The following is a 26225-nucleotide window of genomic DNA, read 5'->3' on the forward strand; positions in this document are numbered from 1 at the left end:
CCGAGCGGCCCGGCCCAGCCCGCGGCGGCTCCGCGTCAATCAGTCATGGGGCTGCAGCCCAGAGCCGCCGCGGGGGCGGCGGGGCACTGGGCGCGGGGGCCCGGCTGAGCCGGCCGCGGAGCGCGAGCCTGCCGCGGAGACGACGGAGGCGGACGCGGGGCGACCCCGGCGGCGGCGGGGGGAGCGGGAGCCGCCTGGGATGTTCAGTGAGTGCGGGCGGCGGGCCGAGGGCGCGGGCTGCAGCGCAGGCGGCAGCGCGGCCTGGGCGGTGGGGGCGGGGCGAGCGGGCGGCACCGCCTGGAGGCCCGGAGCGCGGGCCCGGCCTCTTCTTCATCTACGGGAGAGGGAAGTGTCTGTGGGCCGAAGTCGGGATGAAACTTGGCGCAGGGTGGCGGGGAGGACGCGGGCGAGCGCGGCGATGCCCACCTGCAAGGGCGCCCGCAAGGCGGCCGCGCCCCTGACAGCCGCGTACGGGGTGCGCGCCGCGGAGCCCCGAGGCCCTGAGCGCCCGGGCGCGACGTGGGCGGGGGAGCCGAGGGTGAGGGACCGGGTGTCCTAGGAGGCTCAGCGGAAGTGCTGCCCTCCCGACAGCGGTGAGAGCGCCCTGGGCTCGTGCCCCGCGGCGGCAGGCTGGAAGCGCTGATCTCTGACCTTGCAGGTGGAGGTCTAGGAAGGGAGACCCGGCTGGCAGGAATCGGGGCTGCGCTGGGAGGGGCGCGCGGGCAGGGGCCGTCTACTATTAGGTGACCTAGCGCTGCGGGGTAGGGCGGACACGGTGGCCGCCCCGGTCTGGGTCCCAGCTCTGCTTGAGGGTGGGAGTAGGAAGAGTAGTTTGGAGCCATAGCTTTACACTCGGAGAAGCTTCATGTAGCGGAGGGGGCTTGGTGACTACATCGGCCTCAGGTCGAAACCATGTAACTACTATCTGTAACCTCTCGGAGCCTTCGTTTCCTCTTCAGTAAAATGGGGTAATGACTGATAAACTGGACCTTTTACAGGATACCCAAAAAAGGATTAATGAATGTGAAAATGCCTGACAAGTGGGAAGTGTTCTGTAAATACTAGTTATCAGCTATTACAATTTCTTTTTTTGACAGATAATACTTTTTAGGTTCCTCTTAGGCCTAAAGTTTTTGCGTTAAATGTCATTTTGATTTTTGTCAATTATAAATCATTCCTGCCTTAAAAATCAGTGTTAAATTGGCAAACCAAAAAATGGGCTTGCCTTGACCATTTTTTTGTTTGTGTTTTGTCATCAGCAGTAAAGCAGATTTGTGTGTTTTGGAATAGTTTTGTTGCTTCTCCCTCTGAATGTGTGAGATTTGTTTGGTTCTATCACTGTGGAACTAGGTAAAGGCTCCTCTTAACTATTCAGTCACTGGTTTTTTGGTTTTACTTTCGCAAACAGATGTCCTTCATAATACCTATGAAGGACATCTCTGGAGAAAGGGCTGTTGTTTGTTTGTTTTGTTTATTTGATGATTCGTTTTAGCTGGAAGGGAGCCCCGGGGGCGCTCTGTTAAACCAGCATTACCCAGTGGACAGTGCTAGAAACCGTTTCTAGCCTCTCCATGTGACAGACAGACAGCTTCTCAGGTAGTAACTGTTGTGATCACTCTCTCAACGAGCATTTGGTAAGCTTTCACTGTTGTGTTTCCCGAGAGAAGCCTTTGAGCAGCAAGACACTGTAAAAGGTAAGAGCTCAGACCATGCAGCCAGGTGGCCCAAGCTCCCCTCCTGGCACCATGGACCCTTGGGCACCTGTCTGACTTCTTTGAGCCTCAGCTTTCTTATCTGAAGAATGCTCCCTAGCTTACAGGGTTCTCGGGAGGCGTAAACGAGATAGTCTACGTAAAGCACTTAAAATAGTATCTTACCTGTGATGTACACTCAGTAAGTGCCAGGTATTAGTAGTGGTGGTGTAGGAAACAAATAGTATGGTGATTCCTGTGATAGAGGTTTGTTCCTGGGTTTGGTGGGTGGAAGGAATCAGGCTCAAGGAAGCTTTGGGGAGGAAGAAGTGGCCAGGCTAGACTGTGAAGCATGAGTGGGAGTTAGCTAAACCAGCTAGGAGTGCCATTTTGACCAAAGCCCCTAAGGTGAGAAGGCCTTGTGGTACCCACCTGTTTTGTAAACAGAGGCAGATAAGAGTAACCTCAGGGTGACACAGTGGAGATGATTTTTTTTTATCCTCCACACTGGTGAAGGAAGGAGAAAGTTTTTAAGCTGAGCACAGATGGCGTCAGATTAGCTGTTTGGAAAGATTGTGCCTGTAGTGGTGTGGGATTAAAAGTAGGGAAGGCCCAGCCACTTGTCCTGGCAGCTTTGTGTCTGCCTGTGACTCCAAAAGGAAAATGACTGCTTCGCAGAGGCAGGCATTTGAATCCAAATCTGGAAGCCTAAAGAGCACTCTGAGAAGGCATGAGGAAACCAGATCATTCCAGGCCACCTTCTCTCTTAAAAAGCATCTTCAAGGATGTACTGTATATGCCTGACTACTAGGCAGGATTCCCCCCAGAGTATCCCTCTGAAAAGAGGGTGGTACCACATGTTTAAGTCTCTCCTGTTACAGGCACTGTAATTACTCTTTCCAACAACAAGATGCTGTTTGGGAAATACATATTGGACTGAAACAATCTCAGTCATTGCTAGTTCGGGATATTTATACCACCAATGTATCAACAGTAAGTGATAAATTTGAAAAGTTCTGCCACCTGAATCGGTATTGATGGCTTGCGTTGAGATTTCCAGCGAGAGCATCAAGTGCTGTATCATAGATGATTTGGTAGGAGCGAAGATGGTGTGTTCTGGAAAATGGAATTTGATGATTCAGAGTGGCTTCAGTGACTACAGAGACGCTGGTGTTGAAGATGTAAGTGAATAGTTGGCGTAAAATTGTTTCATGAATTAATGTGTTGCCTTCTATATTTTAAAATACATGGAAGTTAATAAATTAAAGATTATAAGCAGACATTTGACTAATTGATCTGCAGTCCTAAAGGGTTTTTTTCTAGTTTAAGTTAGCCAAAAATTTTTCTTTTTTAATTTTCTCATTGCAGGGGTAAAGTTGTCTTAGGTTCGAGCTCGCCTTTTATGTGAACATTTTACAGAAAGTAACTGCTGCTCTGTTTGTCTACTGAAACAAATTCCTTTCCCCGTCTCATTTTTTAACTTCAAGAAGGTTTCAAGAATGTTGTGTACTGGCAAGTTTTAGAAAACACTATAGAAAACTCCCATTCATAAATCTTTGTTTAGCAGTCAAAGAAGATATCTTTCTGGTAAGATGTATGTAAATGTATATGTATCTTAGTAACCTTAGAGTGTTTGATAGTAATAAAAAGTTAGCTCCATTTTTACTAACAAAATACTAATTTTTGGAGATTTGGCAATTTAGGAATCAGAAGTGTTTTGCAAGACTTTGTGCATTGCCATTTTTAAGTCAAGGCACTGCTGCTTTAGTTTCACAAAGTAATGCCATGCTCTGGAACTGTGTTGTCCAATACAGAAAGCACGAGCCATGTGTGGTTGCTTACATTTTACTTAATGAAAATTAAAAATTCAATTCTTCAGCTGCGTTAGCCACATTTTAATTGCTAGATAGCCCTTTGTGGCTGGTGGCTACCACACTGAACAGTGCAGACCTAGAACATTTCCTTCATTGCAGGAAGTCCTATGGGCAGTACTACTCTAGAATAAAAAGTGATCCGGCTGCTCTGTGAGACACACACACATAAAGGATTCGGTGTCATTAAAGCATCTCCAAAACCTCACTTGCTGCATTTGAATTCCATTTCAGGGAGAATGATAAACATAGGAAACCATATCCCCCTTATTCTGAGAGCACAGCATCCTGTTTCTTCTGTCTACAGTGCTTGTAAATGGAGCCCACGTGAAAGGTATTCTTCATGACGTAAGACACGGTAAATGTAGGTAGCCGTTCTATAAATTTGAAGTAAGCATCAAATATTTGTGGCTTTCTTGGTTCATAAAAATCCAGAGAAATCATGTGCCTAAAGTAAACCGTCAAGAATTCCAAGCAGAAGCTAGATGACACTCACTTTACTTTTAATGTGAATTTCAAAGATAAAAGCCCTGTTCTAGGGAACTCTCCATCTGGGGGGGAACTAGAGAACAGTGATGGCAGGAGTGGGCAGTCTGCATGGGGTGCAGAGGGTGATTTTAAGCATGGCAGTAGCATAGTCAGTCTTTTTGTCTGGTTGCATTCAAAAGGGTGTTTGAGGTTGGCCTAGAGTAGTAGGAGGACATTGGAATAGTCCAGGTGAGAAGTGATTTGTGCTGTCAGATCGCAGCAGTGAGGATATGGTAGCACAATGGCTCCAAGAGAGTCCTGTTTAGAATGAAGAGTTGATGGCCATTTAGAAGTGAGGGGGAGGGAGATAGAGAAAAGCGTCTTAAGATGACAGTTTTCATTTGATTGGTTGGTTTTGGTTGTGGTTTTCTCTGTTGGTGGATGGTGGCACCATTAAGCTGGCTGGGAAAACTAGGAAAAGGAAGACGTATGGAAGGAAGAGAATTTGAGCACATCGAATTTCAGATGTTTGCAGCGTCCAGGTAGAGAAGTCTTGTAGACTTGAGCTCAGGAAGGTGATCTGACTAGAGACAGGACGAGTCTTGTGTCAGTAGGGAATGTGAAGGGTGGAAGAGGGGAGCCAGAGACCTGCCTGCAGGGGAGGCGGTGTGTTCAGCAGCCTAGAAGCCATGTAAGATAGTGGGGAAAAGTGACAGATTTGACAAGAGTTGAGGAATCTCAAGTCTTAGTAAATAGCCCGCTGACATAGGAAGCAGGGTCGGCTGGCTGAGTAAGGAGACTGGAGCAGATTTGGGGGTGGCTGCAGGTAGGAAGCTGCAGGGAAAGGAAGTAGTTGACAAGGAAAGACTTCTGGGACTTTATGGAGGTCCCAGCTGATGTTAGTCAAGTTCTAGGGGCATCTGTCTGCCTGGCTGTATGATTTCTGCTCCACCCCCAACCCTCCTACCCAAATTAAACCCCCAGATTCTACATTGCATCCTGAGCCCGCAGCTGTGAGCCTTGTTCGTGTGCCATTTACTTCTTAGGACTCCATGGGAAAGAGCACAGGTTTTAGTTCAAGTGTATTCATGTTACGTCTGTGTCTGAGCAAAGCCTGAATATGAAAGGCCAACCTAATTTAAAAATTATATCATGTATGACTGAAACCGAGCTCATTTATTTTTCAGCTGCGATTTTTATTTTCACAAGCATTTTATCACAATGATTAATGCAAAAGCTTATTAGGTTTGTAGGTGCTACTAAGAGTGACCTTTTGATGGATTTTATAAGCACTTAGAATACTGCAAGGAAAGAGAAGAGAACTGATATATGAGCACCTACTAGGCACTTTACATGACCTCTCAGTTAAGAAAAAATACAAAATAATTTTTATCTGTTTTTAAGCATAAATTTATAATTGGAAAAAAATACACTTACTTTAAAAAACAACAACAACAGAAACACCTAGCTACTGTCCGTATACTCAGTTGGGGAACTGATTTCAGGATAGTGGTGGTGAGTTTGCCTGGATTTGTTTTGAACTCATTCATCCTCAAAGCTGACACCTTATATCTGAGGGGCAGGGGGAGACACACTGTTCATATAGTACTCTATTGGCATCTCATGGAATTGCGTAGTGCTTAGCCCGTGAAGTGCTGGGCTGGGGGTGTCTCTCCGAGCAACCCTCCACCAACCACACACGTTTGAACATAAGTGGGTGGGGTTAGGCTGTAGCAAAGAGTATTAAGAGAGTGGCTCTTCCTGCACAGTTGTTACTTTAAGGCAGGAAGGTGATCATGTCCTGATTTTCTGTAGCAACTTTGGTAACAGTAGGCAACTATTAATGCATGAGACATAGATACATATTGTGTCGGAATCCTCATGTTAATTTCCAGAAATCCTAATAATGTGACATGAAAAGAAAGGTATGTGATCATCCATTTTTAACTTTAAAGTTAAAATATTTTCTGTCAATTGAAAATTAAGGGAAACCCTGAAATTTTTAACAAAGATGTAATTAGATTGAAACTCAATTTAAATTTAAAAGATTTTATAATTACGGGAAAAGATAAACAGGTAACTTGGAATTGCAGTGTTAGTCTCATGTCTGAGTCTCTCAAGAGACAGGTCTGTTTTTAAGAAGGTTTGTGGGGTTTTTTCCCATTTCATTTATTATTTGCTTCACTTGAAATATGTGTGTCCTGGAATCAAGTCCAGGGCAGTCAGTTGGATAACGTCCCTGGTATTTCAGTTGAGCGTGGCTGTACAAGAGACTGATGCCCGCGTTCCTCCCGCCCAGACTCTTGGCCCTGCAGCCGGCTCACAGCCCACCCTCAGGGAAGGTCCTTGTCCTACATGGTGGTTTGGAGCCAGAAACTGCTGTTCCAGACAGCTAATTTGGGCAAATTCATTGGCATCAGTATTTACCAGCTAGTTTCTAGTAATCCCCAATACGGCCCGTTTTTTACTATTGTTCATTCTCACCGCTTTCTGTTCGCTCTCTCTTTTCCCCTCCTCTTCAGACATGCATATACGTTGTCCCACCTTGGGGACACTTGGCATTGCAAGTGTCAGTTTTCCCATGTCTTTTCCTGTGCACATTTTTTTTTCCCCTGTTAGAGAGATGACCTCTTACTCCCATCTTACCTGAAACACTAAGGGACGCACATTGATACAAGCATGCACTCCCATGGCAACAAGAGATGGGCAGTAGGAAGTCTGGAAAAGTTTTAGTCCCAGCCAAAATACAAGGCATCAGGCTGCTTTGGAAGAGCTTGGAGACTAAGAACTCTTGAAGTTAGATTGTAAGTATCTTTAGCAAGCGGCGTAGGGTCGTGTGGTGGCGGGGCCGGGGGTGGGAGCCTGGTGGATTGACTGCTTCTGACTTGGGTCCAAACTGGCAAAGGATAGTACTCTCACAGTCTCTGTGTGCACTTAAATTTTTTTTCTCTAAATATTACATTGAATCAGAATCTCCAAGGCTGAAATTATTTATACACACACTCGCAGGAGACTCTTATGTGTAACCAGGTTAGAAAACCATACAGAATCACTGAAATAGTCAAACTGGTACAGGAATGCTTATTAGTAACCACAAAGAAACAATTATCTGTCTCCATCAATGGACAGATGAATACTTAGAGCAGTGATCCCCACTCTCAAAGTCTCAGAATTCTTGTATGAACAATAGAAAAAAAATCTTAATTAAAAAATAATCTGGGGACTTCTCTGGTGGTGCAGTGGCTAAGAATCCACCTGCCAGTGCAGGGGACATGGGTTCAAGCTCTGGTCCGGGAAGATCCCACATGCTGCAGAGCAACTAAGCCCACGTGCCACAACTACTGAGCCTGCACTCTAGAGCCTGCGAGCCACAACTACTGAGCCCACGTGCCACAACTATTGAAGCCCGCACGCCTAGAGCCCGTGCTCCTCAACAAGAGAAGCCACCACAATGAAAAGCCCGCCTGCCACAACGAAGAGTAGCCCCCGCTTGCCGCAACTAGAGAAAGCCCGCGCGCAGCAGTGAAGACCCAACGCAGCCAAAAATTAAAAAAAAAAAATCTGAGTTGTCATACAGTGAAAGACTAACACACCATAACCAAGTGAGGCAAATTCCATAGTGAAAGGTGGTTCAGTATGAGGAAATTTGTTACTGTTTCACTGTATCACTGAATCTCAATCATTTCAGACCCAGTGCCCCTCCTTTCTAACAAATATTTGATACTGTCTCTGGTAATCCAGAAATGAAATGCATAGATAATATAATCATTCTTTACACCTGGTTTAAAATAATATATTTATGATTTCTTAACATTTTATATTTGTATATAAATATATGTGTTTTTGTGTGTGCATGTCTCCAGCCTTCACTGTTTGCTCTGTTGTGTGACTTTTAGGCAATTGAAAAGTCGATCTTCAGATTGTGTTTTAAAAGAGTTACCATGAATCAGTTTGGAAGGATTATTTATTTGCAGATGATTCTGGAACAACTTGTTTGCTGCAGTATCTGGGTAAAATAGTTGTTTGGTTATTCACCACATATTGTACACTGAAAGAAATTGTAATGGATAAAAATTAGATAGAGATAAACTTTTTTTAATATTTAAAGAAAAAATAAATAACAGGTTTTTGGAATGGGGGGAATTTTAAATCTTAAAAACAAATGGAGGAGATCACAAAGGAGAAAGCCAGTGCATGTAATTGAAACTGAAAATTTAAACACATCCAAATAAACTATCAAAAACACATCTTCCACACACAAAAAAATTAGAAGTCCTTGATTTAGAGAAAGTTACCCTGGTGGGGACCATCACATGTGTATGGATAAGGTTGCATGCATTCCAAAATGGACACGATATTCTGATCCTGAAGAAGAAAATATTTTTTACATCACAGAAGTGAACCTAGAAAATTCATTCAGCTGTCACTGGTCATCTGGACTGCAGTATTCTTTACTCCAGGCAGAGGAGTGTTTGAGGCCCATGGCAGTATCAGGGGTTCCTGTCATTCTTGATAATAAATTTAGCAGTCAAGGAAAATAGTCCTTTTGGAGGGGGAACCGCCAGCTTAGCTTGAATTATCAGAAGTTATTTACCCCTGTTGAGTGCATTTCCTTCCGTATAAGAATTCATGAGATTTTCTAACACATATACATACCCTCTTACAATGTTGATGCTTTTCTGTACCTGGCGTTACAAATAAAGTGTGAAAGAGGTAAACAGTATGATTGACATGAAAACACACTGCTCAAATCCTTGACTCAGCGCCAGCAGCCTTTTCCTGACTGCTAAGAGAAAACATAGCTCTCCCTTTCCCCATTATTAACTTCTCACTTTCTAACACCTCTTTACCCGGTTTCTGAATGTCTCAGGGCTCTGATTTCGTGCTGCCTCCTGCCTGCTTTCTGGCTGGCTCCCTGCTCCCTGCTCCCTGAACCCCTCTCCCTGAGCGAGGGGCGGCCGGGAACACAGGGCCCTGGAATTCCTCGGAGTGGATTGAAATCATGGTCCTAAATGGAGTTTGCAGAGGATCTGTGGAGCTTTTTTTTTTCGGCGGGGCGGGGGGGGGGCGCACCTTGCAACACGTAGGCATGTGAGATCTTAGTTCCCCAACCAGGAATCGACCCCATGTCCCCTACAGTGGAAGCGCGGAGTGTTAACACTGGCCCGCCAGGGAAGTCCCGTGGGGCTTTATTATCTAGGCTATTCCTGTTTTCCATCATTGAAGTTGGCCGTGTTTTCATCGGGACAATACATAAAGTGGAAGAGAGGGTGAGGTTGGTCTTAAGGCTCTCAAGTCAGCCAGGAGACTGGCCACGTGGCCTCTACCCACGCGTGACGTCAGGCTGTCCCTATGGTTCCCCCTCAGGTCATGAAACGGGTGCGCACCGAGCAGATTCAGATGGCCGTGTCCTGCTACCTCAAACGCCGGCAGTACGGGGACGCGGACGGCCCACTGAAGCAAGGCCTGCGGCTGTCACAGAGCGCCGAGGAGATGGCCACCAGCCTCGCAGGTACCACCCACCCCCGTCCCGGAGGCAGCGTCCAGCCCAAGTGCCTCTGAAAACCCCCCGCCCAACACGTCCTCCTGCAGGATCCCGGGGGCTTTGAGCTGTACCTGATGTCGTGTGCGACTTTCTCCTTCCGTGAGCTAGGGCCAGGGTCTCTGTCCCCCTCTTGCACGTGTCCCCTCCCCTGTCGCTTGGGCCTCACCCGTGGAAGGCACGTTCTCCAGTTGGATGAGTCCTTTGGGATCAGTGGGTGGAAATGTTGGCATCATACACGTGTTCCTGAGACTTTTAACATTTCTTTTTGCTTCTGCTCTTTGTTTTGAAATTGGATTTGGATTCTTTTTTAGAAAAACTTTGGAGAAATTTTTCCTGCCGTGCTGTCAGGATGGTTATGAGCGTCTTTAAATGGCCGGGTGTGGGGAGCTTAAGGTGGCAGTGCCTTCTCCAGCTCAGCCCGGCTCCTCAGGGGAAGCCTCCTTCCCTTCAGTGTCAGACCCACTCACTCTCCCTCGCCTTCAGACTCTGCTGGGTTCCCCTGACAAGGACAGGGCCAGGCGATGAACTCGGAATCGATTCATGAAAGCCTTAATGTTTCTAGTAGGATGGCCAGTGTACAGGACCAGAGTAATTCCTTCTAAACTCGCCGTCACGGCCTTTGATAAGCTCCCGCTGGCCTGTGTTCATTGGAGCCTGTGCTGTTGCTGATAGACAGTAGGGCAAAGCACTGTTAAATTTGTGTTCTCAGTTGTCTTCTTTTCGATACGATGGCGTATTAGGAGAGTCAGTGTTCCTGGAAAACCACCAGGAAAAGCGGGAAGCTTCTAAAGTGTGATTATTGTAAGATTTTGTCCTAGGTTTTTCTGTTGATTGAGTAATCGGAATACTTACATCTGCGTTCAGCAGATGGTCGTGAAGGCCTGCTGGTGGCCAGGTGCTGAGAAGTTCTCGAGAGAGCTAAGACTCGACCCTGGCTCCCGAGGAGCTCTGCTACAGTCAGCTGAGGCAGGCGGATGAGCGCACGCGGGCGGCGTGCCATGGTCCCGTGAGGGCTGCTCAGCCTCCATACGAGCAAAGAAGGTGGTGCTCTCAGGTTGGCCAGCAGGTCACAAGGGCTTCCCAGAAGGTCTCATGTTCCCAGCATATAGTCAGGGGTCAGTAAATCATAGAAGGCATGAGCTGAGTTTCCAGAGAACCATTAGGAGCTTATCGGGGGGCAAAGCTGGGGGCGGGTGTCCAGGTTATCAGATGTGGGTCCTAGGAGGATGGCCGTGGTGGCTGTGTTGACGGGGGAAGGCCCGGATTGGCGCCAGGGGATCTAGTCAGAAGGCCGCAGCGTGATCCAGTGAGAGGTCAGGACAGCCTGAGCTAAAGGGTGGTCATCGGAATGGCAAGGGGAGGATGCCTGTGAGGGCTTGTGACTGTAGGACTCGAGACTGGTTCCCTCACGGCGGGGCAGCAGGAGGGCCCGCAGCCTTCCAGCGTGTGTCCGAGTTCCTGGAGGGGCGCTGACTCTCTTCCCATCTGTCTCCCCGCCTCTCGATGCTCTCTGTCGTGTCTCCTTGGCCCTGCTGCATTAATTACATTCCTGCTTCCTCTTTCCCACGTGCGTCCCACGCACGTTGGTGTTCATCCGGATTGTTGTTGAAGATGGCTTGTCAGTCCCCCGCCGCCTCTCCCCAGTTGTGAGGTCCCCCACCCCACCCCCAGCAGAAAGGGTAGGAGAATTTTGCTTTTCTTGTTAGAAAGCATGAACTCACAGAATGGCGATGAAGTGCATGTTTACATCCTGAGTATTGAGACTCCAGCCTCCTTCCTCCTCTCGCTGCCGAGAACACTGCCATCCAGGCACCTGCTGTCCAGGAAGGTGATTAAAAGCCTCGCCCCTGGTGAATCTGTCCTGCCCAACAGAATGGACCTAAAGACATCGCCAGCAGGGAATTGCCCATCCAGGTCCTCTTGGGTGATAAGCGCACGCCCAGAGTTCCCATCAGCTCTGTGGTGCCTCACTTTCAGATAACTAGGGACTGTCAGATCCTGGAAGAAACTGATCTGCTTCATATGAAAAATTTAAGGAAACAGTGAGAAGCAACTTGAAGGAAGCAAACAGCAGAGAGAAAAAAAACCTTCAAAACTACCATCATTGATAGCCTTGAAACAAGAACAGACTGCTATTTTAAGAGAAGAAAACATTGAGATAAATACATGACAGGGAAACTGAAAAATCATTCGAAGGGTTGAAAGTTGAGGAAGCCTCCCAGAAAGTAGAGCAGAAAGACAAAAAATGGAAAATCTGGGAGACATTAAAGGGTCAGTTCAGGAGACCTACCTCGAAATTGTAGGCGTCCCAGAAAGAGAACACAGGAGAGAAAGCAACAAAATGATTCAAGAAAATTTCTCAGAACTGGAAGACGTGAATTTCCAGATTGAAAGGGCCCACTGAATGCCCAGCACGGGGGTTGAAGATGGACCCATCCCAAGGCACACGATGGTACAGTGTCAGGTCCTGGGGTCAGATGCGTCCAGAGGAGTCTCTCGTGAGCCTGTGTGCCTCTCCTCTCTCGTCCAGCTCGCGTACCCTGTGCTTTATACCTTTCGTTCCTCTGCTGTCACGTCACTGGGTGTCAGGAGCGGGTGGGGTAGGCATGTCGGTCATATTTAACCAGAAGCCCCAACGTACTTTGAAAACGGGCTGAGATGTCAGATGCTACAGCTGCACCTCCTTCCATCCATCCTGCCACGTTTTGGGCTGGCGATTGTCTTTGCCGTCCCCATCTTATGTATCTTTTCCTCCTTAGTCCAATCAGAATCTGGTTGTGCCAACATAGTGTCTGCGGCCCCTTGCCAGGCAGAGCCCCAGCAATATGAAGTGCAGTTCGGACGGCTGCGGAATTTCCTCACCGGTAAGTACTCCACACGACCCCCTTCTCTTGTTAAAAAAGGGCGCTGCGAATTTCCCTCAGAACCATCTGTGTTCCAGCTCTGGTGTTAGGTACCAGGGATTCAAAGGTGGTTGAACGCAGGCCTTGCATTCACACTTATGGTCTATTGGAACTCCCAAGAGAGTCAAATCAGGAGATTAAAGTGTGCAAGGGCAGGGCTCTGGGTGTGTTACTCACTGTTTTGTCCATGGCCTTCAACACAGTGACTGTGACTTGTGTTGAATAAGTAGAAGCTCAGTCAGCCATGTAGGGAAACCTCCTTAAATGCAGCAGGTGTGAAATGGACGTTGATATCACTACCAGTGATACAGTACATCTCAAAATGGTTTTTTCCCCTTATTTCCAAAAATGCAAGACAGTAATCCTCATGAATCAGCAACACCAAAAAATTAGAAGTTGTAATTTAGTCCAGTTCGTGGGTGCTGTGATAACCACAGACACACTGAATCAGTAGATATGAGTTCTAATGAGTTTTTCTAATTCACTCTATGACTTTTTAAATTAATCACTCTAAAAAATGTAGTCGTGTAGCCTTTCTGGGGCCTTTAGTTCCTCATATGTAAAGTGAAGAAGGCTATTCAGAGGCAAAACCAAGTGATTTCGTCTAGTCCTAAGATGACTGATTATAATTTTAATGTTGAAAAGATGATTACACTAAGCGAGACCATGTTGATTCTGGTTATTAATCAAAGTCTTTTGTTGAGTACTTTATACAAAACACCTTGAGGTACAAGAAATACAAAACTTTCTCTGTCCTCAAAGGATGGAGAGTAATTAGCATGTATTGGTTAGTAGAAAATTATAGCTAAAATACTTTGAAGTTGTTTTATTTTTTTTTCCTTATTTGAACAACCCTCAGGTTAATAATTTTTAATGGTAAAGAGGCATAGTAAGTGATCAATATATAAACCAAAATAATAGACCTAATTTTGCACACTTAGAGTTGTCCTAATTTTACTTCACCCTTATAATGGTTAGTATTTTAAAGGAAAGAATCCACATTTCTGGTATTCCGTAGTCGGGCAAAATGACCAAAATGTTACAGGAAATAAAGATTACAAAATAAAACCCTGAAGAAGGTCATCTTATCAGTCTCACAGTTGTTGACTGTTGAATTCATTCTGTTGAATTGTTACAAAGATAAAAAAATTGCGAAGACTAAGGGTCTAATAAAAAGAGTCTATTATGTTTAAACTGGAAAGAAAGAAACTCCATTAAGATCCTCACATCATATAAATGTTAAATGTCTCAGAACAGTGATCAGCTGCTTTCCATGTCCACTAAAGATAAAAAAAGAAAAATTGGATTTATAAGAAGGATTTCATTCAGAGGTAAGCAAGAACTTGGAGATAATCAAGTTATTTTTCATTATTGGCATTGGTTTTTGAGGCTTTGAGCAGTTTTTAAATTTTTTAAAATCAGTTTTTAGAAAGTTATTTTACTCGGTTTTTTAAATACGGTTATGATTTCTCCCTGAGAGACCTCTCTCATCAACCTAGTGGTGAGGAAGCTGGTTTAGAAAGAAGTGCCTGGCGTCTTCCAGCCCTTCTCTTTCCCTCAGTCATCCTGTACTTACGTGAGGCTGACTGTCCTGGGCTAGGTATTGCAGGAGAGTGTATTGATGGGGGCCCGCCCTCTGATGAGGGAGCCAGGCAACGCGGAAGCTCCGAATCTGTCACTGTAATAGTCTCCATCAGCCTTTTCCTACGCAATTTCTCATCTTGTTTCAAAACTGAGACGGCTGCTGTCTGTTACCTTGTCTGTGATTTAATTCTTTTTTTTTTTTTTGCACTGTGCGGGCCTCTTACTGTTGTGGCCTCTCCCGTTGCGGAGCACAGGCTCCGGACGCGCAGGCTCAGCGGCCATGGCTCACGGGCCCAGCCGCTCGGCGGCATGTGGGATCCTCCAGGACCGGGGCACGAACCCGTGTCCCCTGCATCGGCAGGTGGACTCTCAACCACTGCGCCACCAGGGAAGCCCTGTAATTTAATTTTTTAATCCTTGGTCACAGGTTATTTTGAGGGGGTGAGTATATGTGCTTTTCCTGGAACATTTTTCTCCACCTTCAGGGCTCTGAAGAGCAGTCAACCAAGTCAAATGAAGAGTTATTTCCTGAGCACCAAGATGAAATACAACATGTAGTCATTAATCTGAACTGAAAGTTAACCCTAACATAAGAGGGCTAGAAGTCACAGTTTTGCATGAGATGTGACTGGGGGAGTGTTTTCATAGGCCAAGACGGAGCCAGTTGCTGGGTATTCGTGGAAGCTGCATTTGGAGTGAAGGGAGGGGCTGGCGTGGGGTGGTCAGAGGCAGCCTTCCTGAGGAGGGTAGGGTCGACGTTAGCACTTGCACGCTGGGCATCTGTGCCAGAGTGGGAGGATCCGGCCTACGTGCGAAGGCATGAGCAAAGGGGCAGAGACGGTGATGATTTTTTCAGGAACAGCGAAGGAGCCGGCTTTGTTGAAAATGGGCTTTCAGGGAGGGATAAATTGGGAGATTGGGATTGACATACACACACTACTATATGCAAAATAGGTAACTAATAAGGACCTACTGTACAGCACAGGGAACTCTACTCAGTAGTCTGTAATGACCTATATGGGAAAAGAATCTAAAAGAGTGGATAGGTGTATGTGTGCAGCTGACTCACTTTGCTGTACAGCAGAAACTAACACAACATGGTAAGTCAACTATACTCCAATAAAAAAAAAATTTTTTTTAAGAGAAAAAAGAAAATGGGCTTTCAGATTGGAGATACAGACAGACAAAATGGAGGCAAGATCTGACCACAGGGGTAGAAGTGTGACCCTCATCCTGTGTGATGGAGACAAGCCTGGGCGTGAATGTGGGTGTGGAAGCAGTGGACGAAAGTGTTTGTGGGAGGGGCGATGGGAGGCCAGCCTGAGTCCACTGTGGTCCCTGAGGAGTGAGACAGGGCTGTGGATGCTGAAAGTGGGGTCTTCAGTTCACAGTTACATTGTCAAGGTAGGATCTCCAGGGCTAAGGAGTAAAGAAAGGAGAAGAGCTGAGGATGCCTCAGGCTCTTTGGTGGGGGTGGGGTATACTGAACAGAAATAAGTCAGGTTTTATTTTTTACGTTGTTACGATGATAGCATCCTGCTACGTAACACAGAAGATACAGACTGTGATACAGTACTCAGCATCAGCCCCGGGGAGATACAAAGTAAATTCTAGGAGATGGTAACTCTCGAAGGAGATAACAGAGAAAGGTAAGAGGTTCTAAGGCTGAGCTCCCTCCAGTGTTTCTCCTCCAGAAGCTGTGGGGCTGAGAGCTGCCGTGAGCTTGCCTGTTGCTCCAGGGCCTTTCCTACAGGACATGTAGTGGGAAGAGCATAGCCTATGGGGTCAGTCACTCTGGATCTGAATCTGGGGACAGCTGTGACTCCTAGACACAATGTGGGTGTAAGTGCCTGGCTCGTGGGAGGCACACATGCAGTGGTAGTTCCGCAGAGTGAGGTGAGCCTTCGAGGAACAAGGGAAGAGGAGGAGCCCCCAGGCAGGGACACGAAGGTGCAGGCCAGCTGGTGCTGTTTCAGAGCTGAGGACGGTGTGCAGTCGGTGGGCCCAGCCCTGTGGAGAAGGGCCGGGGAGTGAGGACCAACAAGCTCAGTGTTCGTTTAACTTAGTGTCCTTTCAGTAAAATATAAGGTGTATGTTACGATTTCAAGGGAACGAGATTCAAATTGAGTTAAGACTTAATGTTAGTCTCACCTTGTTCCACATATAGAATATGTTGATTGGAGCTTTATACCTAATATACTGTTCTCTTCAGACAAGAAGGAACAGTTAAGCAGCTTTGAAACTATGGGCTGAAACAACAGTGAATTTCAGTAAGTTTTAAAGTACTGCATCCCTATTTCTAGATGGCTAGTTTTTTTTAATCCTGGACTTAGTAAATTAAAATGCCTCTCATTTTCGAAAATAAGCCTGAAACTAAGATTGTAAGGAGTTGAAAACAGCCCTTCGTCCCAATAGAATATATTGGACGTCTAATTGGTAAGGGTTGAATCTTTTTGTTTGTTTTAATTAGTATTTGGGGAAAGAAATATTCCAGAGGTCTTCTAAAGAATTACAGTATGTAAGGAAATATTGAAATCTGTATTAGGGTTCTCCAGAGAAACAGAACCAACAAAATGAATATGTATAGAGAGATTTATCTTAAGGAATTGGCTCACGTGATTGTGGAGACTGACGAGTCCAAAATCTGTGGGGCAGGCCTGCAGGCTGGGACTCAGGAGAGCTGCAGTTCATGTCCACAGGCCGCCTGCTGGCCGATTCCTTCTCCCCGCCCAGGGAGGTCAGTCTTTGTTCTCCTAAGGCCTTCAGCTGATTAGACGAGGCCCACCCACATGTGGAGGGTAATCCAGTGTACTTAGTCTACTGACTTAAATGTTCATCTCATCTTAAAAAATGCCTTCACAGAAATATCTAGAATAATGTGTGAACAGGTTTCTGGGCACTGTGGCCCAGCCAAGTTGACACATAAAATTAACCATCACAAGTCCACCACCTATGGACTTGTGATGGCACCCTTACCCATGTCCTTAAACCATAATTAACCTGCAAGTAAAGGTGATTAACAAGGTCATACTTCTACTTTACATGGTACAGCTATCCCAAGTACAACCAAGAATGCCCTAATGCCTTCCTCAGAAGAGGAAGCAAAGTCCACAGGTGATGTTTACCCTTCTCCTTGAGATCCCATAACTTAAATACCGTGACGTAAAGTTAACAATACTTAAACACTATGATATAGGGAATTCCCTGGTGGTCCAGTGGTTAGGATTCCACGTTTCCACTGCAGGGGGCCAGGGTTTGATCACTGGTCAGGGAACTAAAATTCCACATGCTACACGGCACGGCCAAAACAAGAAGAAAAAATACAATGATACAAAGTCACTATAACTTATGTTCCATGGTAAGGGGATAAGAAAGGAAAGAAAACAAAGATATTTGCTTATGTATAGGTATACACACACACACAAACACGTTCATAACAAAATAAGGAGGAATACTCATGACAGGTCCAGTCCTGGGTTCTGTCACTGGTCACGTGGTCATAGCTGGTCTTCACCTTCCTCTGCCGCCTATTCTGTATTCCCTTTGCCTTCAGTTAGTGCCTCAGCTGGTCCTGGTTCTTTACCTGGTGGGATGATGCAAACCTTCGTGCCTGAAGGGCCTGGGCCACTACTTGTCCTGCCTGGATTGGATTGTTGCATATTTCCACTCACCTTAACCTCAGGGATGGTGGTACTAAGAGATGCCCTAAGTGACCTCCTGTGTCCCAGACACACTGTCCTCGGCTCCCTGTGGAGCACAGTCCAGTTTCCCCTCGGCATTCAGGGTCACTCACCACAGCCAGCACCAGAGCTCACTGTGCCTGTTGGTACAGAGGCAGGAGCCCTGACTTCAGTTCAGCGGGATCAGTGCGATTGAAGTTCATCTTCTAAGAATGCATTTGAGTGGGGGCATGTTGATCCTCAAATGCACCTACTCTGCAGTTAATTCACCTGTGATGAGGTGAAACAGAGCATCAAGCAGAGAGAGCGTGCAGGAATCATCTCCCTTCCAGTTAGGGAGATAAGATTCCCTAATGCCGTGTTCCTGAATCTTGAGCCAGGTGTGGATTCCTTTTCAGGAAAAAAAGAAGAAAGAAAGAAAATGCTAGCGGAAGTGCTAAGAGCTGACGTAAAGCATTTTTATATTAATTACTTAGGTATGTACAGACATTACACATGAAACCTTTATGCTTTATTTTGTATAAAAGCTAAACTCATTTACATATAAAGTACAAGCAAAACCACAAAAATAAACTTCAAATTGACAACAAGTGAAAGTAACAGATGGATTTTGCCAGTCATAACTTGCTACTCTAACGGGCCTAGGGCTGGTGTCACCCAGCTTCCCTGAGGTGCTGGTGCCTGCGATGGCCCTGCTCGCTGGCCACTTGCCTCCGTCCAGATGGCTGTGGAACCTTCGCTCCGTCACAGCTCTCTCTGCCCTCCCTCACTTAAGTGTCACACACACTTCTGTGCTTTTCTCATTAGCCTGTGACAAAGCTGTACACTTCTTTGAACATTCTTTGTCATGTACTTTCATGGTGTTAAAGTCTCAGGTTAGTAAATGATTTAGTCTTAATGACATGAAAGTGTTCCACTTGTAAATTATCACTGCAAAAGAGAAGTTGTACTTTTTAACCAGCAAAATCAAAATGAGTACACTGACAGATGTGGGACAATTACAGATGAACGATGTCATGTTGCCGTTGAGACATGGCAGTCAGGGGGGCTAGACATGTTAATGAACCCACTAAACTAAGAACTTGATGTTACTGCAGGTGATGGGGCCAAGAGGAATCACAGAACAAAGTACAGCACTAAAACTGTATGTTAATACTTACTTGCTAAAGGCCATCCAGATAATTCTGAATTTACCTGTGTTCATTGTTTTTTAAATTATCAAGTTAAGGTTTCTGTGAAGAACTCAGTCTCCCGAGAATGCATCTAAGGTCTCTCCAAGGTCTCAGGTCCCAGTTGGAGCAACACTAATGTGCTGGGGAAAATACTAACCCTTGAAGACCTGGTACGAGCTACTGAATGCATGTGAGAACAGGCACATCGCTTAACCTCTGGCCGTCGAATTCTGGGTTTACGGCTGACTTCGGGCGGTGTTTGCTGGCCTTCAGGGTCCGTGCTCTTCCTTCCTCAGTCCCGGCTTGGACTTTGAGTGTGCAGAATTCTGTGTTGGGCTTATACTTCAATCCATAGCCTCAGAAAGTAGGGTCCCGGCCAGAAGAGGCCATGTGACGGCGGGCTCCCCAGGAGACTCTGCTGACGGTAAAGGCCCTGCTTCTCTTTCATTACAGATTCTGAATCCCAGCACAGCCATGAAGTGATGCCTCTCCTCTACCCCCTCTTTGTCTACCTCCACCTCAACCTGGTCCAGAGCAGTCCCAAGAGCACAGTGGAAAGCTTTTACAGCCGCTTCCATGGAATGTTTCTGCAGAATGCCAGCCAGAAGGACGTCATCGAGCAGCTGCAGACCACCCAGACCATCCAGGACATCCTGTCTAACTTCCGGCTGCGGGCCTTCCTGGACAACAAGTACGTGGTCCGCCTGCAGGAAGACAGCTACAACTACCTTCTCCGCTACCTCCAGAGTGACAATAACACCGCGCTGTGCAGAGTCCTCACCTGGCACATCCACCTGGATGTGCAGCCCGCCAAGAGGACGGACTACCAGCTCTACGCCAGCGGCGGCCCCTCCCGGGGCGAGGGCGGCGGCCTGGAGCCTGCCGACGTGCCCGCGCCCATCCTGCAGAACGAGGCCGCGCTGGAGGTCCTGCAGGAGAGCATTAAGCGTGTCAAGGACGGCCCCCCCTCTCTCACCACCATCTGCTTCTACGCCTTCTACAACACGGAGCAGCTGCTGAACACGGCGGAGGTCTCCCCGGACAGCAAGCTGCTCGCCGCTGGCTTTGACAACTCCTGTATAAAACTGTGGAGTCTGCGCTCCAAGAAGTTAAAATCCGAACCGCATCAAGTAGACGTGTCCCGCATCCACTTGGCTTGTGATATCTTGGAGAAGGAGGTAGGAATGTCGGTCTTTCTTCCCTGCGTCTGCCTTACTAATCAGCTTGGAATATTTGTACCAAACGTGACAGATCTTACGGCAAACGCACTTCCTTATTTCCCGCATCGTATAGCTAACGCCAGACTCATGCCTCGTAACCTGTAGCCAGTGACTCCCTGCTAATGCCCAGCCTTGGCGGAGACAATAAGCAATTAGACGTAGGATCACTGGGTCAGAGGGTCTGCGTCTTCAAGTGTGATACTGCCGCCTCCCAGTGCCATGAGCAGTAGATGAGGACACTGGTTTCTCTCCACCCTCGCCCACCCTGGCTGCTCTCGGCCTTTCGAGGGCAGTGCAAGTCTTCTGGCTTCACCCAGGGTGCCGCCATTTCGTCCAGCAGTCGGTGTGATGAGCTGGTTCGCTCTGTTTGCGGGTGGTAGTTGAAAAGGGCAGGCACAGTGGCCTGAGTTTCAGGTCACCGAGAGTCATTGCCTCAAAAAGAGCATGGGCAAAGGGAGATAGAAATTGAACTGCACAGAGTTCACCTTCCCTGAGAGTGGCGCCACGGAAGTTGTGGGTAGGATAGCGCTGTCGTATCACCACTGAAATTCAGGTGGCTCGGCCTCAAGTTACTTGGGATGGAAAACCTTTGCACCAGGTTGAAAAGTTAATGAGTAAAAAAAAAAAATCACTCGAGTTAATTTCCCGTTACTGATGAGGGTAGCAAGAATATTGGTGTACAAATTAAGCCCCTTTTCTACCTATTCCTGTTTTCTTAGTCACCTTCCAGTTAGTATGGCCTTTGAGTCTTTGCTTCTTGCAGTTAAGACAGTATAATTAGAGGAGTTTGTTAGGATGAGAAAAGAGTCTAAATTCCGATGCACCAACTTCGATTTCTAGAATTCTGTAGTGCCCTCCAGAATGTGTTTCAGTGCGCGAGTTTAGCTTCCTTGGAGACACAGCTCTAGTGTCTTGGTGGTTCTTCACGTACAGTGAGGGATACTGCCCTCGTTTACTCTGTTTTTTACTTAAAAAAACTATTCCTACCGACCTTATTAGCTTTGATGATACTGAGTTTGGGGATTTTTCTAGGCATTAAAAAATAATACAAAGGAAGAGAGCAAAGGTAGAAAGATAGATGCAAAGATGGAAAGAACGTTAGCCTAAAATAAAAGTTTTTAAGATTACACCGTGGCTACCGCTGCATTTTGTAACATGTGAATTATATCTCATTTTTTTAAAAAAACCAAAACAGTAACCAAAAGCTCCTGTGTAAGCATAAGATTATCCCAAATGCACCTGGATTTACAGCCCTGCCCTCCAGCTTCTGTTGTCTCCACGTGAAGAGAAGCTAGATTAGCCTCGGAAATGTGTTCGCTGGGCCCGCAGTGCTCCCGTCACCCGGTGCCAGCAGCCTGGGAATGGGGAGCGGGCCTGCCCTCCCTCCCCCACTTTGCTGCACACCGGATGGAGATAGCTTGTCGATTGGCAGCTGTGTGTTTTTAATATTTGCACAGCATGGCAAAACCACAGGTCCCCAGTGGAGGACTTGCCCTTCTTTCCAGTTATGTGGACAGGACAGGACCACCCTCATCACCACCAGCCTCCCCGCCCTCAGCCCAGCAGTGCAGCACCTGTGTTCAGTTCATTTAACGTCTGGTCATTCTGCCCCCAATCTGGTCGTCTTTAGGTTTGAAAAATCAAGTCAGTGTTGTCAATAATACTCAGTTCTGTAACTTGTGTATAAAACTGTCATTTAGATCTGGCCAATAGGAATATAATGTGAGCCATATATGTAACTTAAATCGTCCTAGTAGTCACATTACAAAAGTAAAAAGAAGTAGTCAAAATTAATTTTAGTAATGTATTTTCAATCCAATATGGCCAAAATATTGTCATTTCTACACATAAGCAGTATTTTTTAAATATAAACGAAGTCTGTTATAGTCTCCCTTTTTGTCCTAAGCCTTAGAAATCCGTTGTGTATTTACACGTAGAGCACACGTCCATTCACACTAGCCAGCAGCCACCTTTTCTCTCCTAGGTCAGGCTGCTGTCATCTCTCACACACATAGCAGTGTCTCACTTGCTTCCAAGTCTCACCCACTCCCAAGCCCAGCCATATTTAATTTCTTTCAGCTCCATCGGTAGCTAATTGGAGAACAGCCCCGGGCTGACTTTCAGACCCCAAAGTACCCTGATCTAGGAATGACCACACTGTGAGCTGGGCCACTTGGAACGTCCTAGCACAGAAGCAGACGGAGGGACTCCATGGCCTAAAGCAGGGTCAGCAGACTATAGTATTTGAAGATGTTATATTTCTTATTCTTTGAAAATTTCTGGTTTAAGCATGTCTCATCATGTACATAATATAGTTTATTATTACATGAAAGTACTTTACAAATTAGAAATTCCTATTTGGGATGCATCTGGGGTGGAATTTACTGTGAGGGTTTAGACAGTGGCAGGGCATTTGCGGTGCTGTTCTGTTAGCATGGGAGGCTCCGTGAGGCCAGGCACGTGTGACCCACTGCCTGTTCAGGGTTTCAGCTTGACTGTGCTGAGGCCCTAATGGGGATGGGTTGAGCCACAGAAAAAAATGTGGCCGGACTATTTTAAGCTGCGGTCCTGGCAGGGAGCTGATAGGGATAGCCAGCAGGCCCATGCTGGCTTCCCCATTTCTTGGTTTGTAGAGTCAACCAGGCACTTTTCCACAGGCTCAGGACAATGGCTGGGCCCCTGGGGAGTCCAGCTTGACTCCGGTGTGTCCTGCTCTCTGCCTGTGAGCACACAGAGGGGAGACCCACTTCCATGACTGCCTGGTCCAAATGAAGACCTCTTAAGCCTCGGAGACTACCGTGTGCCCTTGTTGGCCGCTAGCTTTCAGAGGCCCTCTGTGTAACTCACCCAGGGTCGTTTCTTGCCCCCGCAGCTCTGACACAAACTCTCCGGTGCAGAGCAGTAACTTTAAAGTGTTGTTGTAATCTCTTTGGAAAGGAAAATTACTAATATTCTTGGTAACGCTCAGTAGAACCTTAAGCTCTCAAACGCTTAAGTGCTTTTAATGTTGAGTATCTGGAAGAGCCATTTTGAATCTTCATGGACATCAGTGTTTATTTTCTCTTAACTTTTCTCCAATACATAAACGTTGGAGGCATTCATTCCATTTTGAATTTAATAGTTTTCAGATTAAAAGGATGCCCTTTTTCTGTCCAGAGGCTCACGAGGCAAGCGGTTCATGAAGCTTCATCCTACCTCCTGCTCTTCCAGTGAGGTCACTTGGCTTTATGAATTCCAGGGTGAGGACAGCTGCAGTTTTAAGGAGCTTGTAGGCGAGAGAATGAACGGAGAGTGGGTTTGAACACAGAGAGTGCTTGTGGGGAAGAGGATGAGGAGAGGGCCCCCCACCACGAGCCGTCCTTTCTGTCGCCACACCTAGGGATTCATCTCCAAGACTCACATGAGTCACTTGGCTTTATTTAGAGCAATTCTGACTCCACGCCTCATTTGTTACTTTGGGAAACTATTTGAGACCCTCCAGAGAGTCACGGTTTCAAAACTCTTCTTTCCTTTGGACACCAGCCGTTCATGCCTGGTCACAGGGTGTGAGCATAACTTGCTGATGGCTGCACCCCTGGCCTACTGTTATTTCTGCGGTATGTCCAGGTTTTAGTTTTGGATGAACTCCCGCAGCGGTTCTGTATAAAAATCTTGAAACCGCGCCTGCCTCCATCACTGGCCCCAGGCGTGGCGGTAACAGGCATGTGGAGATTTTTCTAAACGGACTGGAGACAGGGGGCAGCATGGCCTGCAAAGCAGCTGAGACTGACGGGCGAAGACATGCCAGTAGAAGAGCATCTAAGAACATAAGTTCAAAAGTACGTCTTTCCGAGCGATCGGCTCTTGAAATCGGTTCTCCTCAACCTAAGAGTAAGGTCCACAGTCATCGCTCTGCACTAGTAGCCTTGCTGTAGTCTTAGCTGCGAGGTGAATTTAAGGAAGGCAATTTGTAAGTGGTAGGAGACTTTTTATTCAGTTATGCAATTACGAGTTCTTCTCCTGGAGTCACCGTAAAGAGCAGGGTCGTTCACTGAGTATATGCTGTTTCCCAAGCAGGTCTGTTTCTAGACGTTTGTTTTCCATGACAGACCACTAAACGCTCTTCTCTTTGTGTGTGTGTGTGTGTGTGTGCGCGCGTGCATGCATGCGTGCGTCCCCGCAGGACGACGAGGACGATAACGCAGGCACGGAGATGAAGGTCCTGCGGGGACACTGCGGGCCAGTGTACAGCACCAGGTTCCTTGCGGACAGCTCAGGGCTGCTCTCCTGCTCTGAGGACATGTCCATCAGGTACTGGGACCTCGGCAGCTTCACCAACACCGTGCTGTACCAGGGCCACGCCTACCCCGTGTGGGACCTGGACATCAGCCCGCACAGCCTGTACTTCGCCAGTGGGTCCCACGACCGCACGGCCAGGCTGTGGTCGTTTGATCGGACGCACCCGCTACGCATCTACGCCGGGCACCTGGCAGACGTGGACTGCGTCAAGTTCCACCCCAATTCCAACTACTTAGCCACGGGCTCGACCGACAAGACGGTCCGGCTGTGGAGCACCCAGCAGGGGAACTCGGTGAGGCTCTTCACGGGCCACCGCGGCCCCGTGCTCTCTCTGGCCTTTTCCCCCAACGGTAAGTACTTGGCATCGGCGGGCGAGGACCAGCGGCTGAAGCTGTGGGACTTGGCGTCCGGGACCCTCTACAAAGAGCTTCGGGGCCACACGGACAACATCACCAGCCTCACCTTCAGCCCGGACAGCAGCCTGATCGCGTCGGCGTCCATGGACAACTCGGTGCGCATCTGGGACATCAGGAGCGCGCACTGCAGCGCACCCGCTGACGGCTCGTCCAGCGAGCTCGTGGGCGTCTACACCGGCCAGATGAGCAACGTGCTGAGCGTGCAGTTCATGGCCTGCAACCTCCTGCTGGTGACCGGAATCACACAAGAAAATCAGGAACATTGATTTTTATCTTTGATGTAACGGACTGGGGCGTGCGAAGGGCTCCAGACGACAAGTCTTAGGACAGACGTATGAAATCACTGACTGACTGTGAAGGACTCCCCGCGTCCCCACGCATCCCCCCTCGCGCCCCCTCATCCCGCGGACATCCCGAGCCGGCCACCCTTTGCTCAGCCCCCAAGTGTGGAGGGACGGGGGGAGGAAGGGCGGTGACGGGGAACGAACGTGAGATCAAGAATCACGGAGATCCCGCGGTGTCCCCCTGCCGGCCCCTTCCTGTCTCTGGAGCCAAGATGCCCTCACCTCGCCGGGGCTGCACTTGGCCAGAGGAGGTTTGCTGGGCACCCTCCCCAGGAGCAGTGCTGCAGGGTCACTGGGTGGAAGGGACTCTATCTGGGTAGAATTCGGGGGCGGGAACGAGGAAAGGGGGCGGGGTCATCCTGGCAAATGTCTTTCCTTTTTCGTGATTGCAGAGAACCAGGATTTTTTATTATTATTATAATTATTATTATTAATGCGAAGAGGAAACCTAGCACTGGCGGAGGGGCCTTCTCTGCTCTCATCTTTCAGGTTTTACTCCTGGCACTGGCTGTGATACTTGGAATTTTGAGGTTCAGGGAATTCAGAGAATTTGGTCGTACAGTGTATTGGGCGAAAGGGAAAATTTCTGGGTGACAGATTGATCACTCCAGCTGACATGTTTCTAGAAGTGGGTGGGTGGATTTGATTGAGAAAGTCTTGGGCTCTTGCAGTGATGGTGGGATAGATTCTTTTCGTGGCTGCACTTCTATTAACAGTTCTCTCCCCTGAAAGGACAGATTGTGGTAAAGAAATGAAAATAATTGGAAGTGAGAAGTCAAAAGATAGAATTAGAAAATGTTGAATTTCCGAATGATTCTGAGGTGTGGCTCTTCCAGCGTCTTTTCCCCCTGAGATCATCCCTCCCACCTCCTGCTTTGCAATAGCAGTTTAATGAACAGTCTGTGAAACAAATCTTAAGTACGAACACACACGTCGAAAACTACGCTCTGAGGATAAAGCAAATTCTAATTTGTGGAAAAAGGATTAAATATTTCTGTTTTCTGAAAAGAGTTATTTTGTATTTTGTTTTCTATTAAAATGTATTTAGTTTCA

At 47.2% G+C, this 26225-nt stretch overlaps 1 protein-coding gene across 4 annotated transcripts; it reads left to right on the forward strand.

Moving 5' to 3' along the window:
- Positions 1-77: 77 nt before the first annotated feature.
- On the forward strand, positions 78-26225 carry TAF5L (TATA-box binding protein associated factor 5 like). Of its 4 annotated transcripts, XM_070043873.1 has the most exons (6): positions 6241-6834; positions 7927-8040; positions 9398-9542; positions 12335-12439; positions 19368-20092; positions 24297-26225. In XM_070043873.1, exons 2-6 carry the CDS (start codon positions 7972-7974, stop codon positions 25092-25094), a joined length of 1842 nt encoding a protein of 613 aa, XP_069899974.1. In that variant the 5' UTR covers positions 6241-6834; positions 7927-7971; the 3' UTR covers positions 25095-26225. The 4 variants fall into 4 exon arrangements, with proteins under 4 accessions (XP_030695438.1, XP_030695440.1, XP_030695439.1 ...); XM_030839578.2 differs by lacking the exons at positions 6241-6834; positions 7927-8040 and adding an exon at positions 78-206; XM_030839580.2 differs by lacking the exons at positions 6241-6834; positions 7927-8040 and adding an exon at positions 626-1694.

The sequence above is a fragment of the Globicephala melas genome, chromosome 16, assembly GCF_963455315.2.
Source record: "Globicephala melas chromosome 16, mGloMel1.2, whole genome shotgun sequence".
In the NCBI taxonomy this organism is placed as follows: domain Eukaryota; kingdom Metazoa; phylum Chordata; class Mammalia; order Artiodactyla; family Delphinidae; genus Globicephala; species Globicephala melas.

Bases quoted from the DNA above. Each gene is read 5' to 3' on its own strand.
- TAF5L (XM_070043873.1), top strand. From the start codon at position 7,972: ATGAATCAGTTTGGAAGGATTATTTATTTGCAGATGATTCTGGAACAA. The intron at 9,543-12,334 runs GTACCACCCACC...TTTCCTCCTTAG, and splicing joins GATGGCCACCAGCCTCGCAG to TCCAATCAGAATCTGGTTGT. The intron at 12,440-19,367 runs GTAAGTACTCCA...CTTTCATTACAG, and splicing joins GCTGCGGAATTTCCTCACCG to ATTCTGAATCCCAGCACAGC.